This window comes from Rousettus aegyptiacus, unplaced genomic scaffold, assembly GCF_014176215.1.
Source record: "Rousettus aegyptiacus isolate mRouAeg1 unplaced genomic scaffold, mRouAeg1.p scaffold_m13_p_14, whole genome shotgun sequence".
Taxonomy (NCBI): domain Eukaryota; kingdom Metazoa; phylum Chordata; class Mammalia; order Chiroptera; family Pteropodidae; genus Rousettus; species Rousettus aegyptiacus.
The window spans coordinates 42,570,837-42,592,554 of NW_023416289.1; the positions used below are offsets into that span (position 1 = coordinate 42,570,837).

General features: G+C 41.0%; 1 protein-coding gene and 2 pseudogenes across 1 annotated transcript; 2 read left to right on the forward strand and 1 right to left on the reverse strand.

Moving 5' to 3' along the window:
• Window positions 1-5,011: 5,011 nt before the first annotated feature.
• Window positions 5,012-21,243, forward strand: LOC107499128 (zinc finger protein 234-like). Its single transcript, XM_036232472.1, is given in 8 exon segments — window positions 5,012-5,660; window positions 9,429-9,519; window positions 12,551-12,677; window positions 13,416-13,466; window positions 13,469-13,504; window positions 18,997-20,704; window positions 20,706-20,773; window positions 20,776-21,243. Coding segments are annotated over 7 exon segments (2,091 nt in total). The 5' UTR covers window positions 5,012-5,660; window positions 9,429-9,504; the 3' UTR covers window positions 20,862-21,243.
• On the forward strand, window positions 11,978-12,096 carry LOC118611644 (annotated as a pseudogene).
• On the reverse strand, window positions 12,908-13,025 carry LOC118611891 (annotated as a pseudogene).
• Window positions 21,244-21,718: the final 475 nt, after the last annotated feature.

The following is a 21,718-nucleotide window of genomic DNA, read 5'->3' on the forward strand; positions in this document are numbered from 1 at the left end:
GCATCGTGCCCTTAACATAGGGGAGGGAAGGAGGCTTACCCAATTTTCACCAGTTTCTAATTTGAACTTGGTTAAAGTTTCTTTTAGGGTCCTATTTATCCTCTCTACCTGTCCTGAGCTCTAAGGCCTGTAAATGCAATGTAACTTCCAATTAATTCCTAGAACCCTGGCTAAAGATTGACTGGTCTAGGCGATGAACGCCGCCGGGTTATTGTCGGACCCCAGTGTTATGGGCAGGCCAAATTGAGGCACTATTTCTGAGACTAATTTCTTTGGTACTACCTGAGCTGTTTGTTTCCTGCTTGGTGGGGAAGGCTTCAGTCTATCCTGAAGAGGTCAATGAACACAAGCAAGTACTTGAATCCGAAGGTACCCGGGCTGACCTCAGTGAAATCCAACCCTTAATATTCCCCCGGTGCCTGTCCATGAAGTCTCGTCCCTTCTTATACTCTCTTGGAGGTCCCTGGATTCACTTGTGCACAGATGTGGTATGGGGCCGATATCTGCTTGGCCATTTGTTGCAGCCCCAGAATATAATAGTCTCTCTTTAAGAGTTCAATCAATTTGTTTCCTCCCAAGTGAGTGCTCTGGTGAACCTGGGTTATGAGGCCTCGGGTACCACAATGTGGCCATCCAGGAGCCTAACTCACCCAGTAGATTCCTCTTTTCTTTCCAGCTTTTTGTATAGTTTAACTTCACCTGGAGTGTAGGTAGGGGTGTCTGCTAGCACCCTAGGCGGTAGAACTGTCAGAATGTCAATTGGCCCCACTGGTTTTTGGGCAGCCTCCTTTGCTGTCTGATCAGCAAAGGAGTCGCCCTGTGCTACCTCAGAGCCCAAGTTCTGGTGCCCTAGGCAATGAATGATTGCCACCTTTTTTGGCAGCCAGATAGCTTAAAGGAGGGCTAAAATTTTCTCCTTGTTTTTAATTTTTTTCTTCTTTTTTTTTCCTCCTGAAGTCAGGAGGTCTCGTTCCTTACATAGAGCCCCACGTATATGCGCAGTGGAAAAGGCATACCTGCTGTCTGTATAAATGTTCACAGTCTTTTCTTTTTCCATCACAAGGCCTGGGTCACTGCTATTAGTTCGGCCCGTTGTGCTGAGGTTCTATGGCTCAGAGCTTGTGCCCAAATAACAGTCTCATCAGTCACTACAGCCGCTCCAGCATACCTGATTCCTTCTGTGATGAAGCTGCTTCCATCTGTGAAAAGAGTGGCCTCTGGATTTGGTCAGGGGTCATCTGTCAGGTCCGGTCGGGTGCACATGACATTTTCTACGATCCCTAGATAGTCACGTATGGGCTGCTTGGGGTCGTCATCTGGTAGCAGGGTGGCCAGTTTGAGAGCACCAGATTCAGGAACTGAATGTGGGGCTTATTGTTGTAAGTAGGTCTTTAGTCATTTTCTTAGTCTGAGTGATATTAACTTTTATTCCGGTTGTTGAAGATGTACAGGGCTACCTCAACTAGCTCAGTCAAATTCTTGTCCTTAAACCTTCCTATCCTTTGTTACTTCTTTTTCTTACTATCTGAGGCTGACTGACTGACAAAAGTAAAGTTTTATTATTTGGGTCCTCTGGGTCAATAGGGGTATATAACCGGTAAGACTCTAAGAGTCATTCTAGAAACGCCGCCGGCAATTCATCCTTGGCCTGGATGACTTCGTTTTACCTTAGAAAGCTTAGTGGGTTTTTGGCAGCAGACCGGAGGCCCTGGAGCAGAAGCTGGCGATACTGATTGAGAGCCTCCTTACCTTGTTCGGTGTTGGGGTCCAAAGGCGGACAAGTGTACGGGAGGGATTAGTGGTGGGCTGCCCATTTGGGTCATGCACAGTCTTGGCTGCCTCTCGGAGAATCCATTCTCGTCCCTCCGAGGCAAAAAGAACCTGGAGAAGCTGTTGACGGTCATCCCAGGTGGGCTGATGGGTAAAGAAAATAGTCTCTAAAGGAGAGATTAGTCTCTAGTTTCTCTGAGAAAGCAGGGTTTTGATGTTTCCAGTTATACAGATCTTTCCTGTTATCCAAAATTCTAATTTTAATAACAAGACCACATATTGACTCAAATCATAGCTATCTATTGTAATAGTTTTCCTATCATGGCCCAAATCAGAGCCATGACCTTTGCTTCTCCATAAGCCCTTTGTTCTGAATAGTCAGGTCCATTCTTGATATTCATGACATACAACAATTTATAATAACTGAAATTATGACCAATACCATTATACAAGGACATATGAATAGTAAAGATATTGACAAATTTCTAGGAACTTTATACAGTTTCTGAAACACTTGTATTAGTAACATATATTCATAAAAATGTAACCTAAAGGTTAAGCATGATTTATTATTTGACAATGCTTACCATATAATTTAATATATCAAATAGAATTAGCTTAACATTTCTCTTTACAAAGTGACAAAACTAAACCTTTGAGATTTTCTAGGTGCCCTCTGGGAAGTCTCAGTATTATTTTGGGATAAAACAAAAGATCCCATTTAGATTATGTTGGGAAATTTGTCATAATGTCAAATTATGACAACATTTGATCGCCTGATTAAATAGGATCACAGGTTACTATGAAATGATACTTAGTTATCTATTTAATCAGATTTCAAAGGTAAAGATGACTATACAAAAAACCTTACACTCTTAATTTGAATGTACAAATGTACATTCATCCCCTTAGCTAGCTTTCAATGACATCTTCACTTTTAATTTCTATTTACATAACCATTTTCCTACTGCTCATCCCCACTCTAAAACATAAAGAAGGATTAGCCTAACAGGCCCCTATTAGCTTCTTCAACTCTTGTATTTTCAATATCAAAAACAAACTTACTTCCATTACTGGGAAAATTATTTAAACTTCCTGTACCTCAGTTTCCTCATCTGCAAAACAAGAATAAAAAAACAGCTAGCACCCTACCACTCTGCATCAGGCACATGACAGGTGCTGAACCACTGAACGAAAGAACGTTGTCAAAAGTTAAATGCCGCAGCAACGCCAAAGCACCTAGCACACTGCTAGGGACACCGAAAGTGCACGTCAAATGGGAGTCACTGCCATCAGAATCTTCAGTGTATCCCCACTGCCCACAAATTCCAATTTAAACCTTTCTGTACTGTTTTAAAAGAAGCCTGTGATTACTGTAGATAATATTCCACACCTGAAAGGCTGTTTTCAGGTCGAGTTCAGTATATTTTTATTTAGAAATGCTCTAGAGAGTCAATGAATATCTATCATTAAACTTAACTAAATATTTTGCCAAAAAAGATTTTGAAAAGCATTTTTAAACATCAAGACTCATTTATAAGCTTTTAGGTTGAATTTATAATTTTATAATCTTAACTAGTAGAAATAGCATAAACTTATATGACTAATGAACAGGTAGAATAAAATTGTGTCTGACAACTTGATGACATACTTATTTTTACTTAAACTACAATATTAAACTATCCTTATTACCAAAGATTACCTCAGATCATGTAGACTTGATAAAACAAAGCACAACATTTGGATTAGTTTCTATTTTTTTTTTGATAATTTTAGGAAGACTTAATTTATAAGTGCTTATTTCTTTCTAAACCAATTAAAGTAGAGCTCTTTTACAAATTTATTTTCCTATATAAATAAGTTCTAACCTAAATTGAAGAATTAGTTAGAAAGGGGACTTTAATATTTAAAATTCTGCCTTACAGATATTTTGTGAACCTTTAATGAAATTTATGTTTAGTCACTCTTTAGACCCAAATCTCCAATACAAATGTACATTCATCCCTTCACTAGCTTTCAATGACATCTTCACTTTTAATCCCTATTTACATAACCATTTTCCTACTGCTCTTCCCCCGCTCTAATCTAAAATATAAAGAAAGATTAGCCCAACAGGCCCCTATTAGCTTCTTCAACTCTTGTTTATTCAATATCAAAAACAAACTCACTTCCATCACTGTACCTCCTGTACCTAAGTTTCTTCATCTGAAAGGCTGTTTGCAGGTCGAGTGACCCCTCTGATGGCCGCCACCCTGTTCTAAATGTGGACCAATCTAACTGGCAGAACCTCTGGAGATCGAAGGGGGTGACATGGGACCAATAACCTTGGGCCATCCGCCTGAAGTCTTTGAAATTATTAAGGAGACACTGCAGAGGAGTGGGTCTGGAAGAAGTTTGACCCATGGCGGTTGGAACAGCGGCGAAAGAAAATATGATACATGTAAAAGTTAAATAAGCGAGAGCAAGAGCCCTGCAGTGTCCCGGGGACCAGTCCGGAGGGGCAATGGCAGCTAAGCCAAGAGAGAAAAGGATTAGTAGATTTATGAGGATAAGAAGAAGGATAAAGACATAAAGACGTGTGACATTCAGAGAGAGACTACAAATTGAAAAAACAGACACCAAAGAAACAAAGATGACGGACCAACACGAGACAGGCGCTGGCACAACCAGAACCAGGACAAAACCAACCGGGTCAGGATCTGACGTCTCAGTCCTTGACCAGACTAGGGAAGTTATGCCACGTCCAGCCTTCCACTAGTTCCCAGGGCTCACAGACAGACAGGTCCAAGCACAGTCTTACTCACCGGTGAAGCTGCTCCAGGTGGTTTCTGCCCAATTGTTACAGAATTGAACTTTCTGTCCACCTGCCCCGCTGGGTGAGTCCACCTGGCGTCTGGGGCTAAGGAAAGTCTCTCAGCAGCAGTCCCCTGGACGGGACAGGTCCTTGCCCAAGGTGGCTGGGGTCACAGGTCTTAGAGATGCTCCCCTTTTCCTTCAGGGGAGAATCTCGCTGGGGCCTCCAAATGTGGCGCGTTCAAATCCAAGAACCACTGAGCCAATTGAGATTAATTATGAACCTTTATTAGCCGGCCGGTGACTGACTCTCCACCATGCAGGGTCAGAGAATCAGCCCCAAGCTTCCAGAGGAGGCAGCTTATAAACCCTAAACCCACATCAAGCAAGCAGGTTTACAGAAGCAGAAGTTAGCCATTTGTATATCTTTGCACAGGACATCTAGAACTACATCCTGGTTAAACATTAAACAAGCAAGCAGATTACAGAAGCAGAAGTTGGCTGTTATCGTCTGGTACAAAGATATCTTGTTTCTGGGCAACTCTTAAATCTTGTAGCAAACAGGACCTGGTAGACAGTTCTGTTATCTGCATCCTGGCGGTGAGGTTTTTTGTTTTCTTGTTTTATTTTCCATGGGAGCTGGCACTTAAAGATTCCCTTTCCTGTCTTGTCCTTGTGACTAGCTTACTGGAGAATTTTTCACTTTTACAATAGGGACTGTGGGGTTCTCTCCGTTTGGGCAATTTGGGAAGTGCAGTCAAGGAGCGTCCTGTAGTCCCAACACTTTCTGGAGTGTGGAAATACATGTCAAAGTTTTCCCTTTGGCGAATACTCAGGAGGCGGTAGTGCACACGCCCCATTGCAGCCTGGAGAACTTCTGCTCAGGAGGCGGGTCTGGTGGATTCTGGGAAGTGTAGTCCCAGAGTTCCGTGGGCTTGCAGGAACTTCCGGTCCTGGAGTGCTCAGTTGCTACAGTATTTTCTGTGGAGTTTCATGTCGGTTCCGGGTCCCGCGGGCCTTTCAGAACTTGCTGGATCTGTGCTTGGGACCAGAACGACTCAGCTGTCGACTTAGGGGAAAACCAACGCTGAACTCAGGTATCGAGGGGTGAGGTGGGCAGTGCCTCTGTGTGTTTGGGTGTGATTCTCGAGTCCCCAGGCGGGAATGGTTCTGGTCGCGTCTCACCTGGTCACGAGTGCCCAGGGCTCTCAGCTCGCCCAGTCCGCCTCACTACAGCTACTATGTGTGGTTCAGCTTCCTGGCATTGGTGGTTAATTTCCCTGTGCCTCCAGGTGCTGTTTTTTAAAATGGGCATATGAGCACCTTCTTAATAGAATTGTTTTGTGGATTGAAATAGGGGGTACAAGATCTAAATCTTAAAACAGTTTGTGGCACGTGGTGAATAATGATCTCTCCGTCGAGCGGTCCAGTCCTCGTGTTGGGGCGCGTTCGAATCCAACACCTATGGAGCCAATTGAGATTACTTATGAGCCTTTATTAGCCGGCCAGTGACTGACTTTCTCTACCACGCAGGGTCAGAGAATCAGCCCCAAGCTTCCAGAGGAGGCAGCTTATAAACCCTAAACCCACATCAAGCAAGCAGGTTTATAGAAGCAGAAGTTAGCCATTCATATATCTTTGCACAGGACATCTAGAACTACACCCTGGTTAAACATTAAACAAGCAAGCAGATTACAGAAGCAGAAGTTGGCTGTTATCATCTGGTACAAAGATATCTTGTTTCTGGGCAACTCTTAAATCTTGTAGCAAACAGGGCCTGGTAGACAGTTCTGTTATCTGCATCCTGGCGGTGAGGTTTTTTTTTTCCCCCTTGGAAGCTGGCGCTTGAAGATATCATTCCCTGACTTGTCTTTGTGAGTAGCTTACTGGAGAATTTTCTGCTTTTACACCTGCGTTAGCATCTGAGCTCCAGCTGCAGTGACCGTGGCTCTGCTCTCTGATCACTGCATTCCACTGCATAATCCCTTCTGACCTCTTTTTTTTTTTTTTTTTTTTTTTTTTTAAGAAAGCAAGGTGTCTTTCTAGATTACACGGAGAGAGGGCTTTAACTTTTCTGGAGGACAGCCTCACGATCAGGGCATTTCATAACATTCTTTCTTTCCCCAGCCTGACTCCTCAGAAAGGACAGCATGGACATAGAGGGGGTGACTCCTTGGTTACTGACAGCAAAGTTCCACATGAGTGGGACTTGGCCTTTTCTGTTTACAACATGTTCACATAAATCAGTGAATGTGTAAGATGTGTAATCGGGCATGGGTATTGGTGATAATTACCCTTAACTACTAACTTCAATGAAGAGGGCTTTGTACAAATAAAGACGTTATGTCACACCGTGGCTCTGTGAAGAAAGACTGCTTTTTTCCTATTCTATAAATCGAGGTTGCGTCTCAAGGAGTATAAATTAATGGCCCATAGCCACCCACTTAATAAGAGGCTGAGCTGGGGTTGGATTTAGGCGGCCGAGTCCAGAGCTGGAGTTTAAAATCCCGTAGATGTATTCTTTAGCTCTAGAAACCAGCTGGAATCAGGCCAGATGGTTAGGACTTGGTTGTAGAGGACCTTAAAAGAAAGGCTAATGGGCTTGGACTTCAATGAGTTTTTTAAAACATTGTCAAGTATTTTGTTTCACTTATTACACAGAATATATAGAACCAAATCATTGTGGCACATTCAGGAAATACAGAAATCTGAAAGAGAAAAATATAATTGTGCACTCATCCAGAATGTAAGATAGCAAGTGTTACGCTTCTAATGTGTTTCTGTTTAGTGATTCTCTGAATATTTGTATGTTTATGAACATTTTACAAAGTTTTTTATCATTCTTTTCTTAATGCTTTTCCTTTTATGTGTTTTAACTATGGAAATTTACAAACACTGCCAAGAAAGAATAAACTAACTTCCATATAATTTCATGATCATTCTTATTATTCTCATTAATATTATTCCTATGACTTTCTGATTTTTAAAAACTTTTAATATAATTTTAAACCTAGAGAAAAGTCACAAAAACAGTATCAAGAATTCTCATATACACTCTACCCAAATTCACCACTTGTTTACATTTTGTCTATGCTTTGTGGCTCCATGAACCAAATAACACCAGGAATATACCTGCATTTAATGACAGCTTATTTTTGCTTTCTGAAGGAAAGAAGCCCACATACCATTGATGGGTAGTCAAGAGGTGTCTTTGTAAGAGGGTTTTAGGAGAGGTTGATTATAGATTATAGGGTTTTAGCATCACATACTCGGTAATATTAGACATTATACTAGATAATAGTGTTATCAGATATTAGGTATCTGTTAAGTTATTACGATAGGGGTTAATAGTGTTACTTTTAAATAATAAGAGAAAAGAGATAACACCGTTATATAATTTACAATCCTGTTTCATTTTGTTCTTTTTCATTTAAAGTTCCCATAATGTAATAAATTTTGCTGGAGGACTGGGGGAAAGGCCACACAGATTTGCAGTGTAGTCATTCCCCCACCCCCAACTCCAGTTTCAAAGTCTAATTTTTTTGGTGAGAATAGATTTTATTTTAAATATATGTTATGAAAAGCAAAAGTTTTTTTCTCCATTATGATCTGTAGATTTGAATCTTGGCTACCTTTACAAACTGACATCACCAGCAGTTGCTCTGTTCATTGCCAAGGTAACATCTAGAAATCTCCGTTCTGCCCTCTGAATAATTGTAGCAACTAGGAATCTAATTGGGTGCCTCCTAAATAATTGTGTTCCATCTCCTGACATTTATCTTTCAATTCTACAATATATCATGCTTTTCTTAATGTACTTTAATGCTGAACAATTCTACGGCCTTTTTGTTGTTGTTTTTCTTGATACTTCGGAAGAGTATAGAGGCAAGTTATTTTGGAGAACGTCCCTTACTTGGTGTTTATCTGATATGTTCCATGTTTAGGTTCAGTTCATGCATTGTTGGCAGAGATTTCACAGACATGGTAAGGTGTCCTTGTCGTTTGCAACATAACAGGAGCTGAAGGATGTCAGTTTGTCCCTATATTGGCGGACTCAGCTTTGTTCACTAGGCCAAGGTGACGTCCATCAGCTATCTCTGTTGTAAAGTTACTGGTTTTTTTCCCCAAAATCAATAGTTTATTCCGGGGAGAAACATTTATTAGTGGGCATTTTACTGCAAAGACAAGTTTCCCTCCGTGCCCCGCACTTACTTATTTATTCATTCATTCATTCAAGTATAAATATTCTATCAGTAGTTTTACTAATATTCTATTGGTAGTATAATTAAATGATGTGTAAATTAACATTTATTTTTACCAACTGGAGGTATATCGTACATACCATAGAATTCTCCCATTTCAGGTGTACAAATCAATGAGTTGTAACTTTGCTGAGTGGTTCGACCACTGCCGTAATTCAGTTTAGAATATTCTTGTTTCCCCAATTGTGTTCCTCATGCCCATGTGCACTTAAGCCTCATTCTCTTTCCAGATACCCAGGCACCCACTAACCTACGTTCTGTCTGCATAGATTTGCTTATTCTGGGCATTTCAATAGATGGAATCATACAATATGTGGTCTTGTGACTGGTGTTTTTGCACTTTCCACAGTGTTTACAGGGTTCATGTTGTAGCATGATAAGGCCTTCCTTTTAACTGGCCAGTAATATTCCATTGTATGATTACGCCACAGTTTATCTGTTCGTTGGCATATAGGTCAACATTGTGATTGTCCCCAGTTTTAGGTTATTATGAATGATGCTGCTATAAATATTCACATGCTAATTCACAATAATTCACGTGTTGTCCATGTTTGTGAGCAGCATCCAGGCCACTCTTTCATGTCCACTTTTCTGTCTTCGCAGGCACTGCTAGACAGTTTTGCCCTCCTGGGATCAGTGCCACTCCGGACTGCGCACAACCCCAGAAGTAGGAGGAAAAATGACCACGTACAAGGTGAGCAGGGCTTGCCTTTCTCACTTTTAAAATTCCATCTTGTTACTCAGCTGTCACATGCTTTTCTTGGGACGACTCAAGCAGAACAACAGGCATTTGAGGACCTGTTTTGCCAGGTCTGTCTTTGTCCCTTTTGAGTTTACTTTGCATTTGTTTTTGGTTTTCATTTCATTTCATTATTCTTTGTTTTATGCGGTAGCCAATTTATTAGAAATGAACAACTATTTCACTGCTGACAAATTGGTATTTATTTTCTCATACTCTTTTCTTCGTGTACATTTATAGCTACTTGTATTCATGTTATACATTTAATTTTAAGTTGAGTCTATGGACATGCCACCCTGAACAACCTTGATCTTGTTTGATCTTGGTTAGTACATGGATGGGAGACCGCCTAGGAAGAGCAGGTACAAAATCAAAGATTGTAAGCTCACAAGGTCTTGGCAATCTGTGAGGTCAACCAAGGGTTGCCTCGCCTAAAAGAAAAAAAAAATTACGTTTACTTTTTTAGGCTAATATTATGTGATGTTTATTTTTTAGAGATACATCATATTCTCATTGAATCGATGTACCCTTTAATTTTTAACTACTTTCCACTCATAGACATTCAGAGGCTTTATAAATTTTATGGATTTTTATAATTTATTTTTATTTTTTAATTACAGTTGACATTCAACAATATATTAGTTTCAGAGATACAGAATATTGGCTAGACGGTTATATAACTTATGAAGTGATTTCTCTCTATCAGTCTAGTGCCCACCTGACACCATTCATAGCTATTACAGTATGATTGACTGTTTCACTATGTTGTAGTTTACATCCCCGTGAGGAATTTTACAGTTTTAAACAGCACCGCAGTGACAGCTGTCTTACATGAACTCTTTTCCACAAAAAATCAATTCTGAAAACAATCTGCCAGTTTTTTGTCCTGTACCAAAACTGATATCTGTCAAGCTGGCTGTTTTCTAGGTAGAGTAACCAAATACAAGCACAACACAGCAGACTCTCACTGCTTCATACAGATATCATTGGAGGTTTTCACATAGGAAGAGCTAGATCTCATCTTCCCCATGCCTGAGTCATGCCTCGTGTGCATTTTATTTGTCTTTTTCGTTGCTGTTTTTTGTATTAGCTACTTTGACTAAAGTAATAGGCAATCTTAGTTTAAAATGTCTAGAGATACTAGAAGATTTGCCAGTAACTTGCATTCTTGTGCCCACACTTGCTCCTCAGAGCAGCTGAATGAGGAAATTTGGTTCTCATCTTCCTCTTAAAATATGAAAAACCCGCTCAGATTCCCACAGGAAACTAAGGGTCAGGAATGGAAGGCATTCTGCTCAAGTGACGAGAAGAGAGAAAGAGTTCATTTCAGGACCTGTGCCTTGCAGTGTGGGCGCTGGAGAGGCCCTCTGAGTGACAGTTTCCACGGGTGGCGCTGCTGCTCGCCGACTCCCTTCTTGGGGTGCATCTCTTCTCTTCTTGCCATAGCATGACCTCAGGTGCACAGCCTCTCAGTGCTCCCAACACACAAAGGCAGCCATTGGCGCAGCTGTTGTATAAAACCTTTAAATTCATCTGTGGCAAAAGATACTGTGCATGGTATTACCGAAGTAAGTGAATAAATAATAACCTAACGCATTTTTAATCAAATAAGTGAGAATAATAGAACAAGTCATTCTTCCAAATCAGATTACCAAAACCATGGGAAATTTTATAGTCTTCTCTTGGCCTTCATATGGAGAATCAGGGTGCTTGTATTCTCTTGAAAGATTTGTGAAATAGGAAAAAAATTGGGGATGAAAATCTGCCTTTGACTATAATTTTAAACATGCTTATTTTCGATATTTTAATTTTCATTTGCAATTATTTTAAATAATCAGACAGGAAAGTAAAATCTACATAGAATGATATTCTTTGCAGGATGAGTTATAATGACAAAAATATGTAAAAGTAAATATTGATGATTTAGAACAGGTAACTATAGATCTTCATTTCCCTGGAATAAAATGCAGCCATGAAATGAGATCAGATAGATATTGGTAATGATAATAAGAAATAAAGATATAGCAAATGTTTATTAACCATTTAGTCTGTGCCGCACACTGTCCCAAATGATGTAGGTAGACCACTGTTTAATCCTTAAAGAATTCTGTCATACAACGACCCTTGTATGGAGAGGAAACTCAGACACATAGGCAAACTTGTTTAAGGTCATACAGCTAGTAAGAGACAGACCCTAAGGATGCGCGCTGAGGCACACTGGCTCTAGAGCACGACATCGAATGCTGCAATTAAGAGATGTGGTAGTAGCTTGAGGTTATACAGATTGACCTACGGAATATGCCCCACGGGTTACCAGAAGCTCGTTAGTTTGGAGGACATTAAAGAAATGCGTTAGCATCCCGGAGTCATGTGTGTGAGGGGAAGAAGGGCATTATCAAATCAAATCTGTTTGGTCTACGGCCATGCCACCCCGAACAAGCCCGATCCCATCTGATCTCAGAAGGTAAGCAGGGTCAGGCCCGGTTAGTACTTGGACGGGAGACCACCTAGGAAGACCAGGTGCTGTAGGTGTAAAAAAATAAAAAATAAGGGATTGTAAGCTGATAAGATCCTTGCAATCTGTGAGGTCAACCAAGGGTTGCCTTGTCTAACAAAAAAAAAAAAAATGCGTGGACTAAGTTACTAAACGCTTTTGGGGGCAATTGGCAATAATCACCAAAAGGTAAAACGCATGTATCCCAGGATGCTTATTTAGGGTTCTTGGGTGTTACTTGTAAGTAGACTTAAAGAGAAAGCACAAAGTGAAAATACGAGAACTGTTGTCATTGCCGCACTTCTCTTGAGGCTGAAGAAAACCAGTGTGTGTGGCTCTGGCAGGATAGAGGGAGAACGACCGGGAGGTCTACAAATTCACATGAGTCCCTCACAATCTGTAGCCAACTCGCACCTTTCCACCTCTCAGTTTTTTTCCATTTCCAGTGGGTATTGATGATAAGATTGAAGTTACATGTGTTTGGTGTTGTAGGAGGCAGTGACTTTCAAGGACGTGGCTGTGACCTTCACCGAGGAGGAGCTGGGGCTGCTGAACTCTGCCCAGAGGAAGCTGTACCAGGATGTGATGCTGGAGAACTTCAGGAACCTGGTCTCTGTGGGTGAGGACAGGTGCCCTCTCTAACTGAATATCAGCTCCCTGGATTGGCTTTGTGTCCTCAGCTGTTCGAGACTTTGGAGACCCTGAAATGATTGCCTCCATTTGTAGACCTGACCTCTTTTTTTTTTTAATTAATTTCTTTATTTTTTTATTTTAATTTTTTAGGCAGGCAGTTCTTGGTTGACCTCACAGAGTTCAAGGACCTTGTCAGCTTACAACCCTTATTTTTTATGCCTACAGCACCTAGTATTCCTAGGTGGTCTCCCATCCATGTACTAACCAGGCCTGACCCTGCTTAGCTTCCAAAATCACACAGGATCGGCTTGTTCAGGGTGGCATGGCCGTAGACTCGACATGAGTTTTGTACCAACAGTTTTAATAAAATACAAAGTAAGGTAGAAAATCTCCATTTTTTAGGAAGAATGGATTACATTGCAGCCAAAACTGTGGCCAGTTGCGTGAGCGATGTTAGAACCAGTGGGAGGAGATTTAATGAAAAAAGACATTGGTTAGAAATTTTTTTTTTTTAATTTTTTAGAAATAGGTGTTTGTAATACATTTCGATACATATCTGTCTGGGTCTTGAGATTTGCTATTTCTCCAAATAGATTATGTGTTTGAAAATGTTTGAAAAACACTGACGTTGATTAAATTGATCAGTATATAGCAGGAATCTAAATTTCCAGTAAATTGTACCTTTAGTGTATTCCTTTAAATATGTGGCTTTGCATGGTCCCAGGGCGTCACCTCTTCAAACATGATGTATTCTACTTAGAACAGGTAAAAAGCTTTGGATGATGACAGGAACCCAAAGAGAAGGGAAATCAGGTAAGAACCAAGTAGATAGAAGTCCTCGGAGATGTTCTTCCACGTCTTTTACCTTTCGTCTCTTCCCTTTTGCCAACATCTGGTCCAAATCACCAAACCTCTTTCTTGGATTATTTTACCCACCTCCATGCTGGTTGCCCTGCTTCCACTCTTCCCTGACTCTGGTCTGTTCTCCATGTAGCAGCCATAGTAAATGTCCGTCATTCTTCCATGCCTCTGCTCAAAACCCTTCATGGCTTCTTCTTTGTCTGAAAACCTCATAAAGTGGCCTGCCCTCTGAATACCTCCTCACTCCCTCTGAATATGTCTCTGGTCTCTGATCGTCTGCTTGCTCCATCTTTTCCACCCACATCGTCCTGCTCTTTCCGGACCTTCCAGGGACGCATTATTGCCTGTTGCTGCTGTAACAAATTCCCGCAAGCATTATGGCCTGAAATAACACATGTTGATTCTTACAGTTCTTTAGGTCAGATGTATGACATCGCTCTTTCTGAGGTAAAATCAGGTGGTGGCACAGTTGCATTGTTTTTTTGTTTATTGGTTTTTTTGGAAGCTCTAGGGGAGAATCTGCATCTCTGCCTTTTCAGGTTCTAGATTTACCCCACATTTCTTAGCTTGTGGCCCCTTTCCTCTGTCTTCACAGCCAGCACGAGTCTTCTCTCCATAGTCACATTTCCCTGTGATACTCTTCTCTGCGACCGTCTTCCATTTTAAGGTCAGCTGATGATCAGCCTTAGTTCCCCTTTGCCATATAACCTAACATATTCTAGGTTCCAAAGATTAAGACGTGGATTCCTGAGGGGACACCGTATTTTGCCTATTACAGGTATTTCTGCCTCAGAGCCCTTACTTGCTTTCTCTCTGTCACCTCAAACCCTCCTCTTCCCTCGTTACTTCATTCAGATCCCTGCTCAGTTGTAATTTCATGAGCTAGGCCTTCTCTGGCCACCTGTGTAAAATCCCATCCTTTCTGCTCTTCTTGGTACTGTGTCTCCTGTTATTTGCTTGCTTGTTGCCTCTCTCTCTGCACTGGAGTGTAATCCCTACAAGCGAGGAATCTTGTCTCTTTTGTTTATAGCTCAATCCTGAGTGCCTAGCAAGGTCTGGTATGTGATAGGCGTCTGTATGTCTCCAAGGGTAATGAAGATAGCTTCAGGTCATGGGCAAACCAGAATGAGTGAAGGATGTCACAGAACATCCGTTGTCTTCTGATGACTGCCCATCCAGTTACTGTCTATTTCAGTCACTCTCATGGAGTCTGACTCAGGAACAACAGGCGTCCTTTATTGAAAGGCAAGTGGTTCCGTGCAAAGTTCTCAGGTCAAGCACGTTGGCCAGAGAAGTCGCACCCAGGCAGGGTCGGGGCAGAGTTTGAAGGGTCGTGTCCAGGAAGGGGAAGATTCAAAAAAGGCAAAAGCATAGCGTGGGGCTCTTTCATTGGTGCAGTGGTTTTGCGCCACGAGTGTAGTCCTGGCACCCACGGATTGGTCCATGGGCCTCCGGTGGGTAGCAGACAGGAGCTAGGGGCGGGGACCTGCCCCTGGGCAAGGCTTGGGGCCTTTTCTGGGAGCGCTGGCCTTACAGTAAGCATTGTGGTGTGACCAGACTGAGGAGCACTCTTTCCCTGTGGCTTTCCCAGAGTCTTCCACAGGGGAGAATATTTTGAAATGAGGATTCTGATGTCTAATTCTCAGCTAGCTCCCCCACACAAGGAAAAGATGTCTGTTTCCTACAGTGTCAGATAGTAACGATGTTGCAGGCTGCCTTTCCTATCTGAAGCCCATGTCAATGCCCCCAGGTGTCCCTTTCCTGTCTCTGAGAGGGAGGATTTAAGATGATTGAGAGTGACGTGACGTCAGACACATACTTGAATTTGCCTATGTCTCTGGTTCAAAAATCTGTTCTGCCTTAGTTTTCTACAAATTTATCCATTGGACAGATATTAAAGAATATATATTTCATATGATTTTCCCTTGGTTTTTGTAAAGACTTAGTGTCTTTTTACTAGTGAATCTGGAAAGAATCAGGAAACTTCCAGCTCAAAATTCCTGTCATATCTTCAGAAAGACTCTCTGTTCCCCTCACACAACTATTTTTTAAGGGTCAAATTTATCAAATATAAACATAAACTACATTACTTCCCAAGAAGTACACACTCACTGAGTGATATTTTTCCAAGCTTTCGTGCTTTGAGCTTATCTTTCCATTGGAATAATTACTTTTAAGAATTGGGCAACTTCTAGAACCAAAGCCTTCAAGTTTTGTTTGTTTTTTTTTTAACATGAACCACAGCAAGCAATGCATTTTTCATTTCCCAGTTGTAGATTTATATGTATGACTTTCTTAGGCATTTCATGTAGTCGCTCCTTTCCTGTTGGTGATAATGCTCGAATAGTTCCTATTCTGGTTGTGTTTTCTGAATACTTATTACAAGCTTTTAATTTTATTTCACAGGTCACCAGAGGGCTGAGGTTTTCCATTTGAAAAACTGTTGTGATAGGCTCTTTTATGTATAGTCAATGTTTTTCCATATTCTGTTTCAAAGAGATAGTCTAGAAGCCTCTGAGGAAAACAGTGATAGCCCCTCTTTTCACACCAAAGAATTTTTGCCGCCTTTAATTTTCTCATTAGCATCATGCTTGCTGTAGCCGTGTGTCTGGTACACTTTTTCAACTTTCTAGCAGAACTAAAGTTTTCCGTCCCTTTTCTGTTTCAGAGAACTTACTTGAAAAGTACGTACAACACCAATTCTTACTAGGAATTGACTTAAATGTGGATGAGAAAAGTCAAACTGGATTTCATTTGTTCATTCAATACACATTTGTTGAGTACTCACCGTGCTTCAGGCACAGTTCTGAGCAGTGCTTATAAAGCAGAAATTGTCAAATGTGTTCACCATACAAGGCATAAAATGCTGCCTCCTTTGATGCTGCATTGTGGTGGGAAAGATGTACGTTAAACAACACGTGACTTAGTGTGTCGAACGATACAAAGCGCTATGTAGAATATGTACAAGGAGCGTGGAAGTTGCCAGAGGTGAAACTAGTGAGGACAAGGTTTATTCTTTTATACCGGGTGGTGAGGAGGCCTCGGGGGAGAGCTGACATTGAGCAGAGACCTAACAGACACGAGGAGCCATCCTGGGAAGAGTTCCTGACAGGAACAAATTCCCATTCTAGGGTTGTTTTTTCAGGTTTACTCCATGACCTCATCTTTTCCTTCTGCCAGGCTCTGTCTTCATTGTAAAACAGGGGTTCCAAACCCCCAGGCCTTGAACCGGTACCGGTCCACGGCCTATTAGGAACAGGGCCGCACAGCAGGAGGTGAGCGGCAGGCCATTGAGCGAGGATTCATCTGTATTTGCAGCAGCTCTTCACTGCCAGCATCACCGCCTCAGTTCTGCCTCAGATCCTCAGGCGTTAGATTCTCATAGGAGCACCAGTCTCTGGTGCCAAAAAGATAAGAGACAGCTTTACATTGTACAGTGTGAAAGATTATTTTCCACTTTTTCACATGTTTTTTTCTAGAGTTCTGAATTACTGCCAGGTTTTAGAACAATGTACGGTATGTTCAATTTTAGTTCCTTTTTGTCCTCGTGAAGGAATCTTGCCAAAAGAGGATAATATTTCACTCTCTGCTTTATGCTGTGTTTTAGTCAGTATGTGATTAGATACTTGCTTCCAAACCTGCAAGTCATTCTAACCATTCTGGTCACATTGACACTGAAGTAACTTTCCAACAAAAGGACCTAAATCAGAGTTATATAGAAATTATTTATCACAAAAGAGGAGGCAGCTTTTAATTGGCTGTTCCTACTGGAAGGGGAGCAAATTACTCCCTATTAAACATTTTTTAAGAAATATTTTCTATTTGCAAAAAAAGAATTTTTTTTTTTTTCCGAGCAGTTTTAGGTTCAGAGCCACATTGAGAGGAAGGTGCCAGATAATCACCATTATGGTATCATACAGAGTGTTTTCACTGTCCTAAGAATCCTCTATGCTCTACTTATTTATCCCTCCCTCCCTCCCCCAACTCCTGGCAACCATTGAAATTTTTATTGTCTCCATACTTTTGCTTTTCCAGGAATGCCTTATAGTTTGAATCATACAGTATGTAGACTCCTCAGACTTGCTTCTTTTATTTACTAATATGCATTTACCTTTCCGCCATATCTTTTCACGGCTTGTGAAAACATTTTTTTTTAGCACTGAATAATATACCGTTGTGTAGATATACCACAGTTTGTTTATCTATTCACCTACTGAAGAACATCTTGTGTTTGCTTCCAAGTTTTGTTTCTATGAGTAGAGCTGCTATGAACACTCATGTACAAGTTTTTGTGTGGACTTTAGTTTTCAACTCCTGGTAAATACCAAGGAGCAAAATAGCTGGATCATGTGGTAAGAGTTTAGTTTTCTAAGTGACCCCCAATATGGCTTCCAAAATGGCTGTATCGTTTTGCATTTCCACCAGCGATGAATGAGAGTTCCTGTTGCTCTACGTCCTTTTCAATATTTGGTGGTGTCGGTGTTGTGGATTTTGGCCATTTTTATAGGTGCGTAGTGATATCTTGTTGTTGTTTGAATATGAAGTTCTCTGATGGCATAAGATGTGGAGCATCTTTTTATGTGCTTAATTGCCTTCTGCATATCTTGTTAGGTGAATTATTTTTATGGTTTTGGGCCCATTTTTTAAATTGGGTTCTTTGTTTTCTTATTGTTGAATTTTAAGAGAAGTACTTTTCAAACTAATTGAAAGGTTATTGAACACATAATCTCCAGATGTTTAGATAACTTTGTATAAATACAGAATCTTTAGAATACCAATGAGGTTAAGTCATTTAGAAAACACATTTCTAAACTTAAATTACTAAAAGTAGTCAAAAGTTTATAATAGTAGCCAACACAGTTAATGTCTGTAAACACAAGAAAAACAAGATTAAGTGTATATGTTGTGCTGAATTTCCAGGGATACTTTGAATATATAAATATAAATACTTTGAGGTATTGCTTATTAGAAAATATATGAACCCACAATTTGAAATATTTATGTCATTGCTTCCCCGTAAAGTTTTAATTGATTCCTATTTGATTACCTACATCACTTTTCTATCTACATAATTTATTAACTACACAATTTACTACTGAAGATTCTACACCTACTTTGAAATTCAGTAGAAATGGACATAGGTTAGCAGTTTGAATCACATTATCATTTCTTTTTTAAATTAAATCTTTGACATCTAACTAGTACCTCACCCAGGAGACTGGGTGTGTACTAATGGGTTTCGTTTTACTTAGTGAGTAGGAGCCAACTGAACCACCTCTAGGTTTCTATAAGCATGTAAACCAGAGAACATGATACACAGTAGACAAGAAAAACTGAATATTCCATGGATTCATTAAAATCTCATTCTGTCTCTTAAGTGCGAAATCTTGAAGACACTCACAAAGCCTTCATTGTCCACTTCTCTGAATTTTCTATCTTTATAGGAGGAAAGATCCAAAGTGAGATAAAGACCATTCCAGAAGCAGGACCATGTGAAGAGCTTTCCTGTTGGCAGATCTGGCAACAGATTGCAAGTAACTTAACCAGGCATCAAGACTCCATGATAAAGAGCTTTCAGTTCCCCAGACGAAGCGATTCACCCAGCCAGGTTGGGGCAGGTCTATCCATAGCTCAGACGGCCCGGAAACCTTACCAGTGTAATGAATGTAAAAAATCGTTCAATGATGTCTCCAAGTTTGATCTTCATCAACAGATACACTCAGGAGAGAAGTCTCATATGTGTAGTGAGTGTGGAAAAAGCTTCTGTTATAGCTCAGCGCTCCGTATTCATCAGAGAGTTCATTTGGGAGAGAAACGCTATAAGTGTGATGAGTGTGGTAAGGAATTCAGTCAGAACTCACATCTACAAACTCATCAGAAAGTCCACACTGTAGAGAAACCGTTCAAATGTGAGGAATGTGGGAAAGGCTTCAGTCACAGATCAACACTTACTGTTCATTATAAATTACACACAGGAGAGAAACCTTATAATTGTGACAAATGCGGTAGGGCCTTTATTCACGCGTCCCATCTTCAGGAACATCAGAGAATCCACACTGGGGAAAAACCGTTCAGATGTGATATATGTGGGAAGAACTTCCGTCGTAGATCAGCACTTAATAGCCATTGTATGGTCCATACAGGAGAGAAACCGTACAAATGTGAACACTGTGGGAAGTGTTTCACTTGTAGCTCAAATCTTCATATCCATCAGAGGGTCCACACAGGAGAGAAACCTTATAAATGCGAGGAGTGTGGTAAGTGCTTTATTCGACCTTCACAATTTCAGGCTCATCAGAGAATTCACACTGGAGAGAAACTGTATGTGTGTAAACAGTGTGGAAAGGGCTTCCTTTACAGTTCAAGTTTTCAAGCCCATCAGGGAGTTCACACAGGAGCGAAACCATATAAATGTGATGACTGTGGGAAGAGCTTCAGGATGAAAATCCATTATCAAGTTCACCTCATGGTCCACACAGGAGAGAAGCCCTATAAATGTGAGGTATGTGGGAAAGGCTTCTGTCAGAGTTCGTATCTTAAAATCCATCAGAAGGCCCACAGTACAGAGAAACCATATAAATGTGAGGAATGTGGGCAGGGCTTCAACCAGAGTTCACAACTTCAGGTTCACCAGCTGATCCACACTGGGGAGAAACCATACAAATGTGAAGAGTGTGGGAAGGGCTTCAGTCGTAGAAGAGACCTTACAATTCATTGCAGGATCCACACGGGAGAAAAACCATATAATTGTGAGGAGTGTGGAAAGGTCTTCAGGTGGGCCTCAAATATTCTGGCTCACCAGAGGGTCCACAGTGGAGAAAAGCCTTTCAAATGTGAAAAGTGTGGAAAGAGCTTCGGGCGGAGTTCACACCTTCAAACCCATCAAAAAGTCCACACTAGAGAAAAATCACACAGATGTGAAGAGTGTGGGAAGCGCTTCAAGTGGAGTGTGAATCTCGACATGCATCAGAGGGTCCACACGGGAGAGAAACCATATAAGTGTGGGGAGTGTGGGAAGCACTGTAGTCAGGCCTCAAGCCTTCAGCTGCATCAGAGAGTCCACACTGGGAAAAAAGCATACAAATGCGATGCGTGTGGCAAAGTCTTCAGTCAGTCTTCACGGCTACAGTCTCATCAGAGAGTTCACTCGGGAGAAACCTTACAAGTGTGAGATATGTTCTAAGACCTTCAGTTGGTGATCCAGTTTTACAATTCATCACAGAACCATGCTGGTGAAAAATTCTATAGAAGTGATAGGGCCGATAAGGTCACAAGAGAGTCCATACAGGTAAAAATTCTTATAAAATGATTTTTTCTTTTAAAAAGGTGTCATGTGAATTCTTTTAGTTCTCAAGTTCAAAAGAAAAAGTATATTTATATTTTTCTTGTTAAAGTAGTGTTTTAGCCATAGCTTAAAATAGCCTAGTCAGGAAGCTCCACAGCAGTGAATCCTTATAAGTTCTATCGTAAGGGCTTCAATTAGAACTTTGCCTTTTATTAAATGTTACTCAGAACAGAGGCCTTAGAAAGGGTTAAGAGTGTCTCTTATCAATCTTTGTACAAAAGTATCATGACAAGCCAAAATCAATGCCCACTAGAATGTAAGCTCTATAAACGCAGATTTTGTGAACCCACGTCGTCGTCTTTTTTAATTTTTGACTTATAATGTGCCTTAGAGAAGGCTTCCCCCTCCCCGCACCTACAGCACCTGGTCTTCCTATGTGGTCTCCCACTCAAGTACTAACCAGTCCCGACCCTGGTTAGCTTTGAAGGTGAGACGAGATTGGGCATGTTCAGGGTGGCATGGCTGTATTCCACTTGTCGAGCGCTGACTAGTTAACTCCTAGAACCCCCAGAACGGCACAATGGTCCACCAGTTAGTAGCGGGTCTTATAAAGGACAAATAACGAATGTTTTTGCACAGGTCTATATGTGATGGTGTGAAGGATCCCTGAACCCGTCCGTTGTTTATTTTCCAAGTTCCACAATGCAGAGTTGTCATAGAAATAGCTGGCAGAATCCTCACATTGGATCCCTGACCTATGGAAGATAGGCTATTTTGATAAGGAAGGATAGGTGAACACCAAAACTGCCTCACAAGGTACCAATACAAAATCTAAAGCAATACCATATTCCTGGAGGGATCACAGAGATTACTGCCACTAT